We start from the raw sequence: 21482 nt of genomic DNA, 5'->3' as shown, positions 1-21482 counted from the left end.
GTGTTTTGCGAATGTTTCATTATTCCTATATTTGTTGCACCTGTGTGTTTGCCACCAAATTGAAACAGAGCTTCACATTGAGCTCTTTTAGCCGTCAAAGGTTATGGCTTGAAGCTTCATTTGCAGCCCATAATTAACCCTAGCAGCAGCATCACAGTTTCACTTTACAAAAAGAAGACTTCTAATAACTAGTCTTCAGTGACAAATTTTCAAACATCTCAGCCTTGAATCGTATGTTGCTGTAATGAGGTTCAAATTGTGATCAGTCATGAGATCAACAGAAAATCAAACAAATGAGAGGTTGGGGGTTGGTTCTGATCAACTTTATGCAAAAGACAATGCAGGTGTTAAAAGGTAGTCGTTGAGATTAATTGCGTGAAGCAATGGGTAGGAATCTTGTCGACCTTTTTGTGTGAGCAGCTTTCTTTGTCTTTCTAACTTTCTGGTGGATTGCTACTTGTATGCATGTACATACAGAACACAAATTATGTCAAGAAATAAATAGGGACGCAAATTGGAACCATCCTGACATTAACAACCAGACATGTGAAGCCAAGGCTTTAATTGGTATTGGGTGGAGCAAGCTAGTCCGCGAAATGTCACGCTATCCAATCTATTTCAAGACACCAAACACAAATAAGTACAAAATTAAAGCGACGCGGCTACTTTCCATATTTAATTTTCTAAAGCAACATATCCATTTGAAGTTTAGGCATGTAACGGGGCCTGCTTGATTGTTGTTAGTTTGTCAAGATTATTGCTGGTAGGTAGCTTAACGCTGTAGGAAAAGCTGGTTTAATTGGCCAACCGTTTGAGTCCTTACCTCTCTTTCCTTTTTTACGCACATGATCTCATTAGCATTATTTAAAAGGAAAAGGGCAAAAAAAAGATCCAATCCGAAAGGCCAACCAACCATTCCTTTTGTGCTGCCGAATAAGTTACTGTTAACATCGTTTGATTAACTTTGTATTAGCAAATCCTTACTTAAGAAACATTGGCTTGGAAAAGAAAGGACATGAAACACTACAAACATTCATTCAAAGGAAAATTAATTACAAGTGAAAGATTGTGTTTATTTAACCAAATCACCACGCCAAATTGTGTAAAAAGATTGTGGCATTTTATTATGAAACTAACAAGCCTAAGAACGTGTGAGAGTCAACTGAGGGACTGAGAGTGGGAGTGGGAGGTCGTGCGATTGATGATGTTTGCCACGTTGCTGTTTTATGTGATGTGATCTTGTCGAGGGACAGTCCTTGTCACGTGACTCGATACTCCAACCTACCTGCCACGTCACGTGCCACACCAATATTTTATCATCCCTTACCCAAATTAACAAGAAAAAATAAATTACGCAATGCTTTCCCCCACAGTAATTATAATTAATTACCATTCGCATAGCATAAGTAAGATGAGGTAAAGTTGCACACTCAGCTCAGAAATAAATCTACACCCTCGATCAACCAAATCCAACCACAAAACTCTTTCCCTCATAAAACTGGAAAGAAAGTGGTGCGAAAGATGGCACGTCTTTAACTTGATGACGTGGCGGCCACCCATTGCTGCATTCCGCAAATACAGGAAATGCTTGCGCGCACCGGAAAACACCCCCACTATCTTATGCTCGTCACGGAAAGAGAGGAACGATATTATAATGACAAAATTTCAACTCTGGCAAATATAAATACCAATCGCCAAGCAAAAGCTTTGAGCATAAAAAATCAAATTAAGTTTATAACTTCCGCACCCAGTCTTGGCTTGTTTTCCAGTTATGGCCATGTTCACCTCCAAGCTTAAGCTTTCTCTTCTTCTTTTTCTCTTTTCATTAGGTACCGTAATTGCCTCTTAATCAACTACTTACACTAATTATATTGATTAACGTAATCTAAACTTGTTTGTTTGTTTTTGGGTTAATGTTGTTACTCTTCTTGTTAATCCAGCTGCAGGCAATGTGGTCTACGCAACCGTTTTCACGCTCCAGAACCGTTGCACCTACACAGTCTGGCCCGGCACACTCTCCGGAAACGGCGCCGCAGTTCTCGGCGACGGTGGTTTCGCCTTGGCTCCGGATTCGTCCGTCCAGCTCACGGCCCCTCGGGGATGGTCAGGCCGGTTCTGGGCCCGAACCGGCTGCAACTTCGACGACTCGGGAAACGGCAAATGCCTCACCGGCGACTGCGGCTCACTAAAATGCGTCGGGGGCGGCGCACCCCCAGTGACCTTGGCGGAGTTCACGACAGGTTCGACCCCGGGTGACAAGGATTTCTATGACGTCAGCTTGGTGGACGGTTACAATGTGGCCATGGGGCTGCGGGCAAACGGAGGAACCGGCGACTGCCAGTACGCGGGATGCGTGGCCGACTTGAATGGCAACTGCCCACCGGAGCTTCGGGTGACGGATTCGGGTAAGGTGGTGGCGTGCAGGAGCGCGTGCGCGGCGTTTAACGCGCCGGAGTTTTGCTGCACCGGGGACCACGCGACGCCTCAGACCTGTTCCCCCACTCAGTACTCGGTGATGTTCAAGACTGCATGCCCCACAGCGTATAGTTACGCTTATGATGACGCTTCCAGCACTTGTACCTGTGCCGGGTCGGACTACTTGATTACGTTTTGCCCAACCGGGTCATCATAAGCTAGTTGAGTAATTATCCATTACATTGGTATAAATTCTTAGATAGCGCATGGAATGGAAGGTCCTTATTGGTTATATTAATTGATTGATATGATTTTATTGGTTTAAGATTATTATTAAGGTTTTGTTAATTAGCAGTTGGATTTGAAATAATAGATTCTTGTAATTAGTTTAATAGGTTCTGGCTGGATCGGATTGGTGAGGGAATTAATTAACAAATGGTTAATTTAATATGAGAATAATAAGTTGGCTAATTGCGGTGGTCGCATCGTATGCATGGGAAGCAATTCCTAGTTAATTTGGAAGAATCTTGGCACCTCCAGTCCTCCACCAACTAAACAAGCAATGGTACTAATGATGTCGATTGATAACCATAATAATCTGTTTATTTTATTTGCATATCCTTGATTTGCTTATCTTAAATTCTTAATTGCAAAGCCTACGCAAACGTGTGGGTTTGAAATCTTTGCATGTCTTGTTTCTCACTTTCTTCTCCAACCATACCACGCATATAATTGTTATTCAAGTAATTAAAACGACGGCGTATTTACTAACTTTTCTTGGAAACTAACTAAAAACAACTCTAAAGATAAGAACACAATAAACCAAGAAATACAAGGCTTTTTTTTCTCTTTCAAATTTCAAGGCCTTCGGCCTAACAAACAAAACAACTGTGCAAGCAACTTAACAAGACTCTTCCTCTTCTCTTTTTTTTTCTTTTTCTACTCACCTTGCATTTCCTGCATTTCCAATTTTCTCTACAAGCGGCTTTCATCTTTGAAAGCCACAACTCTCGCCTTCCGGCCCAACTTTTTTTTAATGATTATTGGGCCCTGCAGAAGGAAAACCTACATCTAAGACACAGCATTAAATGCCACCTTTTCCTAAAATGAAACCCTACAAAATTACAAGAAAAAAACAAAAAATCAAAAGTAAATACTAGAGCTGCCTATTTTTTACAGACGTCCCTTTTGAGGAACTATTACTTGAAAACAAACTATATATGCGGCTAATCCATGATGTTTTCATCTCACTAGACCCTGTGCATTGACCTTCTGCTTCATCCTTACTACTGAACAGGGTTTGGTCCGAGCAATCCAGTGAAGCTCCGCATGCCGAATTATATGACTGACAAGCCGAATAGCATACGCGGAGCCTGTTGTCCCCATCCTTGTCACACTTTTGAATTGAGATCTGCCATTACATGGTCATATTCTTAGTCAAAGCAGATAAACATAACAAATGTTTCTTGACAAAGGGAGAAGAAAACGTTGTATTGTGGAGTGAGAGGAAACTTACCCAGCAAGCCAGCTGCTTCGCAGTCATATCACAGTAGCTGGTGCCAAAGATGCTAAAAAGTTTCCTAGCACCCCCAGGAAACAAACGATGGTAGTTGGGCATGACCACTACATCCTCTAGCTGCTGCAATATACTTGGTTCACTGGGTGCACAATGCTGACCAGCACCAGAGTTGACATTCTCCAGCACATCTTTACAAACTTTAAGACTAGATTGCAGCAGGGTGCTGTTCTGGCAAGAGTAGCCTGCATAGTCAGAGCATCGGAATTCACAGACTCCATCATCACAGACACCTCCATGAAGGCTGCATTGCTCATCACAAACAGCTGCATGACATATACATGCAAGAGCAACGTTATCAGAGAACAGCAAATTGCATAATATTAGCAGCCATGGTACACAAGCCTTGACACGTTGTGCAGTATTAAACAGGGAAAAAAAGAGAGGAAAAAACAAAACGAATTACCAGTGGAGCAGTCAATGCCTGTGTATCCATTTCCACATTCACAGAGCCCATTAGAAAGGCAATTTCCACGTCCACTACAGTTGCTTGGGCAGGTGCCTGCAAAGATCATAAATTCAAAACCTCTAACTTCGTATAATGTTGCATCTCGTGTGCTGATTATAAAGAAGGGCAAAGAGGAAATTAGGAGCTCACGTTTACTACAATCGGAACCATGAAACCCTAGAAAACAGTGGCACCTTCCTTCAACACAATCTCCATTGAAATTACATGATTTTGGACATTGCCCAGTCCCAGGAACTAGGCTTGTACTACAGAGTTCATGGTACGACGGGCATAGCAATTCACCTAAAAGAAGGAACATTTTTCAAATTTTAATCAATGTTGAAATACACATAACAAGATTAAGAAGAAAAAACAATCGACAGAACAGCATGATTACCATTAAATCCTGGGAACTGAAGTGGTCCACCAGCTTCAGGACATACTTTCCACATACCATCCACAGCAACCTGAAAATAAATAAACAATTAAAAAAGTGATAAAAGATAAAGATGAAGCATGTTCAAATATAAAGATGCTGCTCGTCAATTTATGGTTGATAAGTTCACCATGACACCCATGTGCACCTGATAAACTACAGCAGATGAAAAAGAACGCGACCACTGAAATAGCATACCTCTAACGAATTATTAACACATCTGTGCTGATAGCATCCATTTCCTTGGGTCATAGAACCCCGTACAAACCCAGTACGTACCAAGGATGAAGCCATACACCTACAAGTGACAAAGAAGAAGAATCATTAGCAAGATGTGGCTATTTTTAACTGCAACCAACATGTCCACGGGAAAGAAATTTTCCTAGTGTAAATCTCACCTAGAGTTACTTCCTCGTACTTCACCCAACATTCTGTCAGGTGGTCGTGCACTGTTAGTGTCAGTACATGATCCATCAGAGTAAGCAACAAAATAGGTGCAATAATCAGCCAGTGAGGACTGCCCACCTGCAATGGTCATAAGATAACATAATTCACATCAAGTCTCAAACCAACTATTAAGGTTTATAGATATTTTAATACCCAAAACAATGGGATAAAGATTAACAACTTCAAATATAATGCAATAGATTACAAATGCAAAAACACCACACCTTTGTTAGCCTGTGGGAAATAGCGTGCCCACTGGGGTAGGTCTCCACTGTAACTTACAATTGGACAGTAACCCTCTGCTTCTCTGTTGTATGTACATCCTGACAATTGTGTTGTGTTGCAATGATATGCCCCCTTCCAGAGATTGCAAGGGGAGGTAACAAACTCAGTTCCTTGGTTGCGGCCCCAATCAAGATGGTCCGCCATACTATAATTAGCCTGGTACCATCCACTATCTTCTAATAACGCCAGTGTCATTTTTGAAACCACGGATCTTGTGTCCACTGAACCCGTCATAATTTCATTCATTAGAAGTCTTTTTTCCCAGTGTGACCCTGAAAGTAATTAGATGTACAATCATTATTACACTTCTAAACACTATGACAACTCTGTTGGTATCACTTGGGAAAAAACACATCTGGTACAGTTCTTACTAAATATCAACTCTTATTTTTTGTTTTGGCATTTTACACTACCCTGAATATTGTTCCTCATGTTATATAAAAAGTCTTCCATAAAATCGTGCCAAGCACAGCATAGCATATGAATGTATGCATTTAATTTATGCATGATTACACACAGAAACATTTAAAGTAAAAAACCTGATGTGCCGCGTCCTCCCCCATCTTCAAGCTCTAAACCAGTGAAATTCTCAGAGAATGCCTGCCAGAAGATTGGTCTTGGACCATTATTTTCTATGAAATTCTTCAACCATTTTTTTGGTGCTCTGGTTTTAGAATATTAAAAATTAAAGCAACACTATGTCTCAAAATAGTTTTCAACGAAAATGTATAGTTTTCATGAGCAGCACACAATTCCATGCACAACAAAGAGAGTTGAAATTTACCGCATAATGATATCGTGAATGCATGACAACACGTGGAAGCACCACACGGGTCACCATACGTCCAAGCTTTTCATCCATGATTTGTTCTGTAACCTGAAAATTGATAACAAGTAACATTTTGGTGCCAATGAACTTTCCATACCCAAACAACAATGAAGCAGCAGATAGTTTGGACATAGATTTCTCGTGGTTGTGAAGGAGCATTTTGATGCATTAGTAGTAGTCTTTACCTGACTACGCCTTCTTTTCCTCTCATCCCTAAAATGAGCAAAGGCATGGGGATCAAAACCGAGAACATGCATAACCTGGAAAAGATCACACATTCTTATCAGTAAGAAATTACATCCCATGTTTTCTTAATTTCATTACAAGACAACTGACCTCATGTATGAGAGTAGCAGAAAGTAGAGTTTCTGCTTCTGCTGTCAAATGGCGAGGAGCAACATTTACATGTCCTGCATCCCAAAAAAGGAAAAAAGATACAATCAATTCTGATTTCTATTGCAAGCAAGGCACGACTATTCCAACAGGAAACAGTGCTCAATGAATGAATTACCTGCAATTGCACGACCCCATTGATCACGTTCACAAGCCACTGCCCATGCAAGAGTGTTTCCAGTGGTAGGTCTTGTTGTCACGAGAAGAACCAGGTCTGCTTCAGCAACGCCCTCTGGAAAAAGATCAACATTATGGTTACTCGGATACTTGCGTATGTGGACATGTCAAGAATTGCTACTAAAAAGCAGAATCAAGTCACACAGTGACATTGGAAAATAACACCCAATTTGCAATAAAAGATACCTTCAACATATTGACGTGGCAGCTGCACACCTCCATCTTGGCCACATGCTGAATACCCACTCAACCGCAAATTCCCCCTCACAGGTTCAACAGCTAAGGCTCTCTTGAACCAGTCAGCTGTCTGCCCTAGAGCCTGCATTTAAATACGTCCGAAAATAAGTTTCATGCATACTTACCCAGCATGAGTAACATAAATATGTATTACTGACAATAAAGTCATCCACCTACACACATTGACATAGACGAAGTTTGATTAAGCAAAACCCAGAGACATGAAGCAGTGAACGATATACAAAGGTTACATGATGTGCAAAGTGGGAAAAATATGACAGAAGAATAACAAAGTACAATCTAACCTTGCGAAGGCGCTGCCGTTTGTCCTTTCCAGCTATATCATCCAAAGTGCAGTTATACCAGCAGTCACCAGAAATTGGAGGATCACCATGAGGATTGCAAGAAGGAGAACCAAGAACAGAATACATCACAGGAGGCTCCCCAAGCTGATAGGGAGGGGAATTGCAAGAAAAACGAAGAAATCAATTCCAACATCAGTTATGTATAGTTGTCAACAATGTACACATTCAGAATTTACCAATTTGATGTTAAACCCACCTTAACAATATCACCAACATTTCGACAGTCTCTATCAGGTGAGTGACCAACAGCATCATAATTTAAATATATTCTAATAGGCCGTTTTACATCCTTCTGCTGTACCGAGCACTTGGAAATTCCAAGTAATGCCCTACCTTTTTGGTGAAGGGCTTGTGATATACCAGACCCCTCGTACACCTGGGGGGTAACAGTGTACACTTTGCGACCAGGTCGCCTCCGTTGTTTAAGTATCTGGTCATGGATGCAGGAATGTGAAGCAACACTCTCGGACAACCATTCTGGATCCTGCCCTTGAAGTGTGTTTTCTTGGGATTGTGCATTACTAGTTTCCAACCATATCACTAGCAATATAACCTAAAGCACAACAAAACAAAAGAACCATTAATGTGATGAAAATGTGCAAACTTAAGACCTTGGTTTTCAACAAATTTACTGTTCACGCACAAGGTGGACAGGAAAAAAAATCAACCATTCTAGAGCAGATCTAACAAACTTAGTCTCATAATAATATGGAAAATCAAATACAAAGTGTCTCAATCCTAATAGCACATCAACGGAGATGCCACGGTTTGGTCCAGCAACCCAAATCTGCTTCAACCTCAAAAAACCATTAATACTAACTATTGGCCAAACCCAACCCACAGATCAGCTGAAATTTATTCCAAAAAAAGGAACAAAAATGTTCCCCCTCAAGCACTAATAAACAGTTTCCAGAAAAGGAAATAAAAAAACGAATTGGAAGCAGAAACAAGCAAGAGGAAATAGCTTAGAAAGTGGAAACATCAAAAGCAATAAATCCATCACGTACTAAAGACAGTTGCTTCCCTTAACCTGAAGCCCTAATCTGCCGTTAGGTTCCCCAGGAAAAAACAAACAAAAAAAAGAATGAGAAACCAGATAACAAACAACTGATTTAGGGTCAGTGCAGTGCCAAAATCCCAAATTTTTCCATCTCTTCCCCAAATTTCTCAGAAACCAAGCATAACAAGAAATTTTTAACTGAAATTTGCAAGAGAAAACAAAACTTAAACCCCAAATTCTTCTACCCAGAAAATAAGTGACAAATAAAAAACTGAGAGAGCTCACCTTGAGGATAGCGACGGCGACTCGTAGCTTAGAACCGAATCTGAGAAAGGTACATGGACGGCACCGTATCATTACCTCCATGAAATGTAGAAAACTCTAATATTAAGGGCATCGATTCCATCAAATCGCCGGCGATTTTCCGATCGGCTTTAAAATCCAGAAAAATCGCTGGCTCTTCTGCATTTCAAATCGCCTCAATAATTTAATCTACAAAAAATATATTTCTCTTATAGAATAGAAATAAATATGAGAAAGACCCCTTGTGCTTCGATTTGAAAGCACCAAACAGAGAGAGATGAGAGTGTGGGTCTTCGGTATTTGAGAACATAAATAAAAAAGAATGCTACTTTCGTAGACTGAATCAAACAAGGAGCTTTAAATGTTTCGTACGGCCACTGAAAGCTTTGTTCTTTCAGAAAGGCGAAAGGCGAAACACGGAATCAGTGACAGTGAAGACGATGAAGAAGAAGAAGAAGAAGGGGAAGAAGAGGTCCTTCAAAATCATATGGATTGGGTGGGGTGGGTACAGCTGATGATTTTATTAATCTTTTTGGTTGAGGATTTTTTTTTTCTTTCTTTAGTTTTTTATTATTCTTATTTATAATTATAAAAATCGGAATGGGAAACCGACCTTCATGTTGAGCAGAATTACGATAAGTCCCATTCAACGTTGCTAATCTCTTTTTCTTTTTCTTTTTTAATGTCTCAAAGGGTCTTTTAATTTATGTCTAAAGTATAATCTAAGGAATTCATATAGATTATTCGTTTTCTATAATGTCAGTGGATCAGGTCATTGACGGTTCACCACCGCAACATGTGGATTAACCAAGTTTTTAATTAGCAAAAACAAAAATTCATATGCTTCAGTTTTATTTTTTTTATTTTTATTTTTTTATATGATGCATCATTTATTGTTATTTTGACCGTACACATTATATATCACATTTGAGAATTTATTATCTGTAAGCGACTGTACGATAAGACTTTTTCTTCTGTGGCTTATGACTCTATTCTAACGTTGCAAATTATTCAAACCCATTCCTTCTAGTGTTAGGTTAAAATATTAGGAAGAAAAACATGGCAATTTGTCATGGCTTTCACTAATATTTGGTCAGTCAATATGGCTTGGCATCCAAATCCTCAGCCCTTACGATATGGCCTTTTGTATGTTTGAATTTATTGGTAACCTAATTCGCATAACTTTAATGGTCACAATCGTTGAATTTAGGGGCCATTGACGTATTAAAGTATATGACCAATGTATTCTATTGTAGATATACAACATCCTATCTGAAGATTGTTATCTTTTAAAATAAAATAAAAATGATGATCAGTGCAAACTAATGTATCGAATCTAAGACTTATTTTGATCAAGTAGAGACAAATACTACTACATTTATATACTAGAGATATAATTAGTTGGTATTTTCTTCCCTTATTTAAAAAATAAATTATGATTATATTGGCTACTCAAATTTCTTTAAAAAGAAATTGTGATTTATAAGCATAATTATCCGGATATTGTTCATTAGTGAAAAAGGAAATTACATAATGTAGCTGAGATCCTTAAGGGAGTTTCAAGCAAAACATTCTAACATTTCTCTGCAAAACATGAAGCATATTACAGTTCCAGGGAAGAAAATAGTAAATGCCCGACAACACAATAAAATATAGACAAAAAAAAAACATAATTATTTACGGGCTGAGTAGTTCACCATTATTTCAATTGAAACAATATATTGCCGTTCAGCCGGATTATATTTAAGTGGTAATTATTTTCTTATTTATTTTATGTTTGATGCCATTAATTGCGCACATATGAGCTTGGTTTCATAATAATAAGATACTAAAATGGTTTAATATTAATTATGTTCTTAAATTTATTTTAAAATTCCGATTTATTTTGTTTCTGTTTCTTGGCTTTCAAGTTTGAAAGGATATTGCTTCCGTTTTTTTGAAATTAGGGTTTTTTTTTTTTTGGGTCGAAATACCCAAAAACTTAATGAACGTACAAAAACAAAAGGAAAAATAATAATTTGTTTGGAAAATGTGGAACTTATTGGCTTTGAAACGTTTAATTTTTTTAAGCCACATTTTTCACAGTGAAAAGAGCCAAAAACAAAGTATGAGAGAAGTTTCATGCAAGTTAAGATTAGTTTATCATTCTACGTTATAACTAAAAACAGGATTAATTAATTAAACCAAAACCACATCTAAAAAAACGTACGTAGGGTTTGATATAGTACTACTACTAGTGTGGGCAAATGTTTAAATAAAGTTTGCGAAGTTAGATGTGCCGTTGCTTGACTGTTCATCTGAGATTCAGAATTATTGGCCGCAAATCTCAATTTTATTCATTGATTGATCAGCCAATGCACTTTGGTCAAAACTTTATATAACTGTGACGGTGTGACCCAACATTATGAATGTCATGCCCTACAGTTCTAGGCTTAGCCAGCAACAGGTTTCTTGGGAGACAACATTACAAGGTCCTTGGGCCCCACTCAACTTGAACAATGTTGACTCCCATGACATTTTGCTCTATAAAATGCAGAAATGGATTCTTATCCTCAAACCTCTACACTGAAAATTGGACTAAATTATTATGATTACAAGGCTCCCAGCAAATATAATATGTATGGGAAAAATAAAATCATATATAATCATTGTTTTACTTGTTTTATATTATTCAAATTTAATGTGCGGTGGAAAGAAAACGATAGTTGAATTTTCACCGTTAAAATTACGAGAAATGCTTAAACATTAACAATATAAGCCAAAATATGAGGTTATTTTTCTCTTTGTCATTCTTAGCTTGTAACATCAAGTTAGCACTTTAATTATTTTTTTGAGTTATGATCGAGATATAATATATATACTAGTCCTAAGGGTTACTTTGAACATTGGCAAGGGAATAGGGCAGGAAAGGCACTTTGTAACCAATAATAGTCATCTATGTTTGCACAAGTTTGAAACAAGGTATATTTATATTAGAGTACTGTTTATTTGGAACAATTCTTACTTGAATGGGATGGGTGAAGCAAAGACAAATTAAAACCTCAAAAGCAAGGAAATACCAAAAACCCAGGAATTTCTTTGGGCAAGCAAGCGCATAAATTTGAGAAGGGTAGTTAGGTTTGGTATTTTGCTGACCTGCATCGATCCTCAGCTCAAGTATTTATTAATTTCTTGATACTTTGACCTTCTTTCCTTCGCGGTTGTTTAATCCGATTAGGTCGTGTTATAGTTTGTTTATATAATATTTAAGCATAAACTAATCCATCATTGTCTCCAAAAGGTGGTTGATTTACAGATATTAGTTAGAATACAGCTCATCAACCATATGGGAAAAAATATTATTATTAAATTCAAATTTTTTATCGATTATTTTGTGTTGTTTTTTATTTTATTTTATCGATCCTGTTTACCCCAACGGCACGGATAGTTTAACCAAGTGATACAAAATGGTCCCGGTTAGGTCCACGGCCGTAATCTTATTTAGGTCTCACCATTATCTAATGAAATAGCTATGCTATTAATGATTTTATATTCTTTCTCTAGGAATTGATGAAATAATACACGTAGTAGCTAGCTCAATAATAAAACCGAACTGAAGAAAACTCAAAAAACCACTACTTGATGCATGACCTACAACAACAAGCCTCTTTGTACAAATTTAGCTAGCTTCAATTATATATGTACATGTGAGCAGGGACGGACCTATTAAGGTGCAAAGAGGTGCAGCTGCACATCCCTTCGTCGGAAAAATTATTGTAGGTGATTCAAATTGCCATTTTGCTCAACTGGTGTACAGATTACCTTATTTTCACTTTCAACATTTAAGTAAATGTCTTTGTCCTTTTACTTTTATTTATTTTTATATTACTCAATCTACTTAAGTTTACAATGTAAATAAGAAAGTACCCCCCATTTGGATTCAAATAAAAATACTAGAAAATCAAATTCCCACCAAATCAAAATATGAAAATTCGATTTTTAGTGCAAAATTCGATTTAGGCTAAAAATGATAGCTCATTAAATCAATATATACTTCATACTAAAATCCCATAAAATCAAGTTTTCTTATTTGATGTATAAAAAATAAAAGCCGCCAAAAATTATCTTGAGAAAATGATTATTCCGAAAAACCATTTTTCATACTTAGTCAATATTGCACCTCCGCTAAAAAATTTCCGGGTCCGTTAGTGCGTGTGAGAGCCCTTTTTTCTATTAAATCCTAAATATTTTCGTACTCACGAATGCTAAATGTTTTCAAATTTGCACATGTAAGTTAGGAGAACTTGTTATCCAACTACCATATAATTGGGTTTTTATGTGAAGTCCAAAAGAAAGCTTGGATTCACTTTTTTGGTGTTGAGTTAGAAGCTTTGATCAAAAGTGGTGCATCGAATTATAGAACCATCTCTACATGTTTCTTCCTCTTTTGGGTTATATACACGAAGCAAACAGTAAAGCTCACTAATTATCAACATCCTTCTGAAAAGTGTACCATACTTACTCGCTTGACATTTTCTTATTGCAGTAAAAAGTTGTCCTCATAAAAAGTACCGGAGGGTTTACGCCAATTCACGCGATGAGAGGATATGATGATAACGAGCTAATTAATTTAATTACATGTTTGATTGAGCTCCTGATTTTGCAATTAGTTGAAAATCTCATTATTAATTATTTGAAGAAGGGAACAAACAAGGAAATAGATTCTATTCACATGCGTTATTTTATTTAAAATTCAATCAATTGCACACCCTTGGGCTTGGCATGTTTGAGATTATCACTCCTGTAATAAAAACAAATGCATACTCCAATAGTTTCAATTTTGGCCTGGAATTCTGTAAGTATTTTGGATAAAGATATTGAAAAGAGGGCACACAAGTACCCATATGCGTAATTAAGCAGGGGTTTTGAGGATTGTGATGGAATGCAAATACATTGCCCTCTTGAATTGATAACCTCCTTGTCTATTTGTATGCCAAATGCCTTCTTTATCTCCATGCATGCTATTGTGGCAATGTGGCCTTTGTATTTGTCACGTACGTGGCATAGTTCTACAACAGTAAAATTTGGCACAAACCCAATAGAAAAAAGTCGCTATCAGTGTACGAGAAATGTTGAGGAGGGATTCAAACATAACTTAAGATGTTAGATGTTAGATGTAAGGGTAACCCTTATTAATTACTTTTGCTGTAAGCTCCTTGCCATCCATTGGTGTAATACCTTGATTAATGGACATAAGATTGGATTAATGGTATAAGTAGCAAGAGATGTCATTGAGAGAGATTACAAACAGAAACAGACATGCATGGAGGGAAGTAGCGGTTCTCACCACTGGCAATGGGTTGTACATCATTCCAAACCAGCAAGCAAAAAGCTGAACGGTCCAATATTTCAACAAAGTTGCGATACCCCCCAACCCCATTATTCATATGGAATTCATAATTTTGGTAGGTACCCAGTAACCCAACGATCTTAATGGACTGTGTGGCAGTGTTTGCTAGCTAGTATTTTATATATATATATATATATATATGTATCTTTCTTAACCAAAAAGGCAAAAGCAAAGTGCAAGCAAACACAACAATATGTGGCCCCAAAAGGGCCCTAAATCCCAGTCCAAGTTGCTTCAGTGGAACTGTACTGAAAATGTTTGATGCACCAAATCCATTTACATATATTTAACCCTAATTGTTGTGTTTTTTTATAAACTCGTATGTTTTCTGGTTTGGTATTTGTAAACTAGAATGTTTAAGAAGACAAGCGGGTCACTGTTTTGGGTTGCCAGAATCTGAGTTGAACAAATTCCTTTCCTAATCTCATACTTGCATTAAAACAGGCTCAGTTTTATATGATGTATATTCACAGTAAATGCAGGCTTAACCTTTTATACATGAACTGAAGTAAGTAGCTTTCAAATTTCAAATTTCAAAATTCAAAGTTATTTATTTCAATTAAAAATTTCTATTTATTACTGGGGAAGGGAGAATGTTTTGCTGAGAATCCGGGCTAAGCATAGAGGATGAGGAAGCTTCCCTCCCCACCACCCCCCAAAAATACAAATTGTGCCTTTCAGTCTTAGCCAAGCACACAGAACCCACAAATCTTATTGCAACTTGGGTTTCAATAAATTCCGTCTGCCCAGAATAACCAGAATAACAGGTTGTGGTGGGGCCTCATTGTTGCCCACATGGTTGCTAGTTATACCACCATTGCCATTGGGCCCAGAAGGTTTCAAGTTTTAATTTGAGTAAGCAGATGTGCCTGCTGCTGCCGACTGCTGTATTTAGAATAATTAGGAAAAGATGCTTGATGAAGTATAATTTAAGTGATGCAAAAAGGTTGCAATGGAATAAAAGGAAGGATCGTTGGTTGTAGCCTCCCGGAGTCCGAATATATATATATGCTTCCCCAGAACCTCCAAAACCTCAAAAACCTCATATATATATATATATATATATATATATATATTTGTTGGTTGCGCATTTGAAATGATTAAAGATACATAAATAACAGAAATGATTTTCTTTGTAAAACTGACTGCCAATGTTACGTGTCATACAATTTATTGTTAAAATTGACCAAAACATATGTGAAAATCTTAGAGCAGGTAGGTAGAGATTTTCCAACAGTAGAAATGTTGAGACTTGAGCGACCTCCATTAAACTCGCATTAGATATTATTGGGACCATACTTTGCCCTCATTGATAAAGTATGTTGCTTCCCTAATTAGAAACTGGTATGGCAAATTGGCAATGGGCCAATGGCATTATGGCATCGCTGAGTCTATATATATAAATCATGTGACGGAGACATGAGATGATCAGGGTAGCTCTAACACATCTGCTATAACAATAATATCATAATTCAGTGGGCCACTCACTGTTTTTTCTGGATATACATACACATCAAATGTATATAAGAGTTTCACAAATTTATTAGTTAGGTGCGTGTGCGTGTTCGTGTGCGTGTGTGGTATGCTCCTACTCAACACAATGCCCTTAACGTTAGGAGAGGACAAATGAAAAGGTAATGGGTACCAAACAAACAAAAACCTTAGTGATATTTGTTTGAGAGTTTCACTCAATTGATAGGGCCAAGGCCATAAGAGTTGGAACATCTTTTTCTTGGGAGAGAGATATGAGTAATTTTGCATGTGAAATCCTTAACTCCTCCTGTCCTGGGCTTTCCTTCGTGCAACTCCTATCTTGTGAAAGCGAAACGTGCCGTGAAAAAGAACACCCAACACTCTCGTCTCTCTCACAAAAACTAAAAACCAAAAACCTTCTTGTTTCGTCTAATGGATGGTTTGTTTTTCTATTTTATTAACATGGGCCTTTAACAAGTGGGAGTATTTCCATTTCCATTACAAACTTGTGGAGCTTCCTCGGCAGAGTAATCCAAATTGGCTTTGTTGGGTCGAGCCCCAATAGTTGTGGTTCAATAAATAGTCAATTCGAGCATAAAGTAAAAAAGTTGGTATTGCTATTTACAACTGGTGGAAGGCTATTTTTATTTTATTTTAAAGTTTTGATGAAAGCGTAAGTATAATATTTCTATATAAGGGCAAAATTGGAAAATTATTTGGAGGTGATGATTAGATTAGATTAGATTAGATTAATGGGTGTGAGTAGCGAATTAGTAATACCCAATGAGAAAGCAGCTTCTTCTTGTAAATTGTAATGCATTGGCAGGTTAGTGCCTTGGGCTCTTCTGGTCAATATGATAAGTATTGGGCTTATACCCAAGGACATATCTTTTCGTTTTGGGCCATGAGTTGTTGACAGTATACAAGTCGTTTTATTTGAGTCATTCTATGGCGAGGATAATAGATTTTCATGGTTAACAATATACAATATATCATCGATTGTAAAATGGTGATATGGTGTGCTTACCTTCATAGCATTATCATCTACTTGATTTTTATCGGGTAGCTCAATTGGTTAAAAACATTCACCCCTAAACTGAATTTTTCGTATTCAAATCCCATCCCAAAATATAGTTGGCCTTAAAAAGACAAAGACAAAGATACCCTTCTCTAACCACTTGACATTAGTTTATTACTATGTGGCATATTACTATATCCTGCAGAATAATTAACAGCTCGCCTTTTGAGTTAAGAAACCTCCTCCATTGCTAATTTGCTATTTGCCTGCTCAGTAAGAATATAAATTAACAAAAGTTTTATATTTTACTTGGCAATTCACTGTACTCTACACAAAGAATGAGAACTGAACCTCTTTTACAAGATTCCGAGTTTCTCATCACCACCACTGATCAAAGTTCCTCCGTCATGGGCCCGGGACCGAAACGCGCCCGACCGTCCTTAAAGGTTTAAAACCAACAGGCTTTGTTTGGTGAAACGATACCAGTTAAAATTTGGTTGTTTTTTTTTTTTTTTTTTTTTGGTATTAACCTAAGCCTACGGTATTTTGACCTCCCAAAAAAAAAAAAAAAAAACCTAAGCCTACGGCATGGACCCCACAACTCTGTTTAACGATGTACAGCACCACCAAGAGCAGAGCAATTCCTTCATCACGATGAAAACGACGCCGAATGATCCGAATTGGGATAAAACACTTTGCGGAGCTGCTTGTACTTTTGGACATCAAATTTATGAGCCTCCATAAGGCGCTGTTGCTGGGCCTCGAAACGACGCTGGAAGAAGCCTTGGAAAGTGGGCTCCGTGGATGTCCTAAGAAAAAAGCCATAGCCCAAAGCGAAGTACATGGAGGTGACAAAGAAGCAAATGGGCTCCATCACATCCCAACTCAGTTCCCAAAAAGTCAGCCGGATGGCACCGATTGTTTGAAATAACAAAAAGCCCAGCCCACAGTAGAGCTCGCCCCGGACCAAGGCCCGGGCTTTTTGGTCAATTACCATCTTTTGCGTCTCCAACTGTTGGAGCTCTCTTCTCCTTGGATCGTTCGGCATGGCCATGGATTGTGAAATGATGCCCTCCATGGATTTTGCCACCTGGAAAAAATAAAAAAACACTTGGTCAGACATCACCAAAAACCACAGCAATTGCATGGTTTTTAAATCGTCGACATCTCCTCAGCAGGGCATACATCCCCTGGACACGTGTCAAACGGTTAGGGACAAGGGTCGAGGGTGATGAAAATTCAAACCAAACCAACTAAACTCCAAAACTCCACAGTTTTGGAGCACCACCAGCCCCGGTCTCACTGTAACAAACTCTGCCTGAGTTGACTACCAGTTGCCGTTTATGACAAGGCTATTTCGGTAATCTTACAGCGTAAGGAAAGAAACACAGAAATTTATAGAAAAATGAGAGATGACGTGGCAGGGAAAAAAGCTAACCAACCTGCTCCGGTCTGAGAAACACTACGTTTCCCAAAACGATGACGTTTCCCGACTCGTCCAGCATCTTCGAAAACTCAGCACCTTGTTCTTCACCCTCGCAGCCTTCCACACAGATCCGAACAAACTCCGAGTACGAAATGGAGCTCTCCGGAATCTCCCTCAGCTTCGCTTTTAGCTTCTCCACCTGAGAAAGCCTCAGAATCTTCTTCGCGTCGCTGACGGAGATTCCGTACAGAGCGTCGTCGGGAGTGGCAAGATCCGGCTGCGGAGGGCTGAGACCGGCTAGCCGGAGCCGATCGCTGCTAATGTTGATGCCGCTGAGCTTTTCCCGGAGCTTTTCTCCGACTGGTATGGTGAGGAACTCCGGGAGCTTCGCCGATTGGTTTAGGGCTCGGCGGTGAAGAAAACGCCGGAAAAAGCCTTTACCGGATGAACCGGTTGCGGTGAGATACTCGCGGTGGAAATTTGCCTGGGCAGCATTTGGAGGCACAATGGTTTGGTGCTCTAGAACCACCGACGACGGGGCTAGTGTGACTCTGATAGCGTGAAATTGACGTTTGGCAAGCGCCTTCCGGAGCGCCATGATAAGTGATAGAGTAGAGAGAGAGAGAGCGAGCTCTGAGTATTGAGCAATGGTGATGAGATGTTGGTATATATGTAGGCTGAGGGTCCGACGTAAGCGGAACTTGAAGGAATATTGAGAACGTTTGGGAATTTTATTCTCTCTCTTTTTTGTTTTAATTTTTGGTGTAATAACTTTCGTTTTTTCAGAGGTTTGAGTAGAAGAATCTGTTGTTAATTAAATGAACGTAGCCAAAAGAATCCTTGGGTAATTACATGGACGAGAACGATCGCAGACCACGCGACTTTAACTGCGTGTGCTAGTACCCACTCTTTTTACCGACAAAGAAAACTGACGTCATAGAGATATTTTGCGAGATGACCAATGTAGCCTCATATTCTATCTTCCCTAAAGTATGGCAAAGTTTTTTTTTCTTTTTGGGAAAGCATTTCTTTATTACTTTTTTAACCTATAAAATTATTACCAACCCGATTTTATTTCGTAAAACATTATTACCGACCCGATTTCAATAAATTGATCAGAGGAAAAGTGGATTTGTGTAATGAATTGACTTTGATTTTTCAGGTTCTAAAGTTACATTGTTACATGCTTCCACATTTATGCAGACTTGTTGCAGTAAAAAGTGTTTGGTTATCTTCAATTAATCAACATACTTATCCTTTATTTATCTCATTCTTATATTATCAACGATACTCTATATTTATTTTTTTTAATAAGTGATAATAATTTATTAGATCAATTGGTACAAAGAGAATCGTGCAAGTAGTACTACTTTATATTTGTTTTAACTTAAAAAGAATATTACATATTTGAAAAATAGTACAAGTAGGGGGAAACATTAATGAAAGGAGAAAGACCAGATGTTTAAATGAGTAAAAGACCTCCTGGAGATATTTGTTTTCATAAATTTCAGACACTCATGGAGATTCCCAAAAGGTTTAATTCACGAATTTCAAAGTAGTAGAGGTGGTCCGGTCAAGCTTGTAAACGTTACTCTCGGAGTTTTTCAGACATACATATACATGTCACTCTCCAGAGCCTTTCTCTGCTGCATGTTAGCCTTGTGGCTCTTCTCTCCTTCTCACATGCCTGCCTGCCATTTGCCTTTCTTCTTCTGCTCCAAGCTGTTTGCTATCTCGGTGCTGATGGCTCATTTCAATTTGCTCAGGAGAAAAAGGAGCTAATTAATTTGCAAAACAAATTTCAAATTACATATTAATTATGTTTATCAGGGCCTAATCAGTAAATTGTGCCTGGCATTTACATTCAGAAGATGTCGTTGTTTCCATTTGTTCATTAGAGAGATACAACTTGTGGTTTGGTGGTTAATCAGAGAAAATTAATTAATTAAAGGTTCAACTTGTAAAAGAGATAAATTTGACATCCATAATATGCGGGGGACAAAAAGCCTATTCGCACGCGTGTTAAGAAACTAAATTTTAAGAAGCCTTACAAATCAGAATTTACATGAAAGTAGATATGTCAATTCTTGAGGGAGACTCAATCAATTATGTTTAAGTTGTAACAATGCAACAAGGAAGGGGTGGTATCTCTTCATTTCGAGGAGAGTGACAAGTACCTAAAAAAGAAAATTAAGCCTTCAGAACGGGATATTATTTTATTTTTAAAAAAAATGGAGTTTGAAAAGCTTTTGCATGTTTTGAAAGTGATGTTATTATTATGGTAAAGGCTGACCAAGCATTACTGTGTGCATATATCACCGCCCATTTCCCTGGTTTTTAAATGAAATGAGGATATACGAAGATATTAAGTGAGTAATTCTCAACTTGCTATCTTCTCGATTTTTTTTTTTTCTTCTTATTGATCTAATAAAATTCAATCGTTTGTTTAATTAAAAAAGAGTTGATGTCCTTCTCGATTTCATCTAAGTTCAACTATTGCGATACGAAAACAGGTCATTTTAATAAATTTCTTTTTCTATATTCGTGTTATTACAACGTCTATTTAACTAAGTAAATGTAATTCCCACTTGTTCTAGACAAAAAAAGAAAAAATAATAACGATAAAAAGTTCCCAGTGCATGATCATATAGAGACAACAACTTAATGAGGCATGAAACAGTGTAGGGAAAAACGGGTTGGTTTCTTTCCACATTATGATTGATTTAATTAGGGTGTACTGAGTTTCGAGTACAATTTTGGGACTTGACACTACAAAAGAAACGTGTAGGGAAAAACTCTTTCTCAATTTATCCGGTTGTGATGCCTTTTTTTATATTTCTCTATAAATATCTTTTAGATAAATTTCTAGGCATAACAAAATATTTTTGATATACATTAATCTCTAAAACAAGCCTTCAATTATTATCTGCAACACAAATGATCTGCAACGTGAGCCTTGTCACATCATCAGTACTAGGTTTCTAATTTAACTGGTTTTCCGTGGTCGGCATGCATGTATCAAATAACCCTAGCAGAAAACAAAAACCCCCACCCCTTCAGCGCTGCATCTTGGTGGGGGAGGTGGACTGTCCCTCCCCCCCTCCCCTCCTCTTCCTCCTTCTTTCTTCTTGAATCACACTTCTCTCCTTCTTGCCCTTTTTTTAATCTGGTGGGATGAAGACCATGGGCATGATTTCCCCTATCACCACCATCTTTACCCTACATGTCTTGCTCCATACCGACTCAAAATCGATGGCTCATCTGG

The 21482-nt window shown here is 38.0% G+C and overlaps 3 protein-coding genes across 3 annotated transcripts; 1 reads left to right on the top strand and 2 right to left on the bottom strand.

Moving 5' to 3' along the window:
• LOC18791880 (pathogenesis-related protein 5) lies at positions 1659–2827 on the top strand. Its single transcript, XM_007223674.2, has 2 exons — positions 1659–1829; positions 1941–2827. The coding sequence occupies exons 1-2, from the start codon at positions 1772–1774 to the stop codon at positions 2630–2632; spliced, it is 750 nt and encodes a 249-aa protein (XP_007223736.1). The 5' UTR covers positions 1659–1771; the 3' UTR covers positions 2633–2827.
• On the bottom strand, positions 3234–9708 carry LOC18791128 (leishmanolysin). Its single transcript, XM_007225429.2, has 17 exons — positions 8894–9708; positions 7805–8161; positions 7549–7692; positions 7193–7325; positions 6948–7061; positions 6773–6846; positions 6622–6696; positions 6392–6484; positions 6147–6207; positions 5547–5879; positions 5274–5400; positions 5074–5173; positions 4837–4906; positions 4590–4742; positions 4398–4493; positions 3932–4257; positions 3234–3826 (listed from the first exon to the last, which is right to left on the bottom strand). Exons 1-17 carry the CDS (start codon positions 8972–8974, stop codon positions 3572–3574), a joined length of 2592 nt encoding a protein of 863 aa, XP_007225491.1. The 5' UTR covers positions 8975–9708; the 3' UTR covers positions 3234–3571.
• LOC18790349 (calcium uniporter protein 4, mitochondrial) lies at positions 17078–19356 on the bottom strand. The gene is made up of 2 exons (XM_007224661.2): positions 18234–19356; positions 17078–17881 (listed from the first exon to the last, which is right to left on the bottom strand). Exons 1-2 carry the CDS (start codon positions 18813–18815, stop codon positions 17441–17443), a joined length of 1023 nt encoding a protein of 340 aa, XP_007224723.1. The 5' UTR covers positions 18816–19356; the 3' UTR covers positions 17078–17440.

Source organism: Prunus persica, chromosome G1 (assembly GCF_000346465.2).
Source record: "Prunus persica cultivar Lovell chromosome G1, Prunus_persica_NCBIv2, whole genome shotgun sequence".
Lineage (NCBI taxonomy): Eukaryota > Viridiplantae > Streptophyta > Magnoliopsida > Rosales > Rosaceae > Prunus > Prunus persica.
Note: the sequence above shows the minus strand (reverse complement) of the source record. Positions and strands in the feature narration are given on the sequence as shown.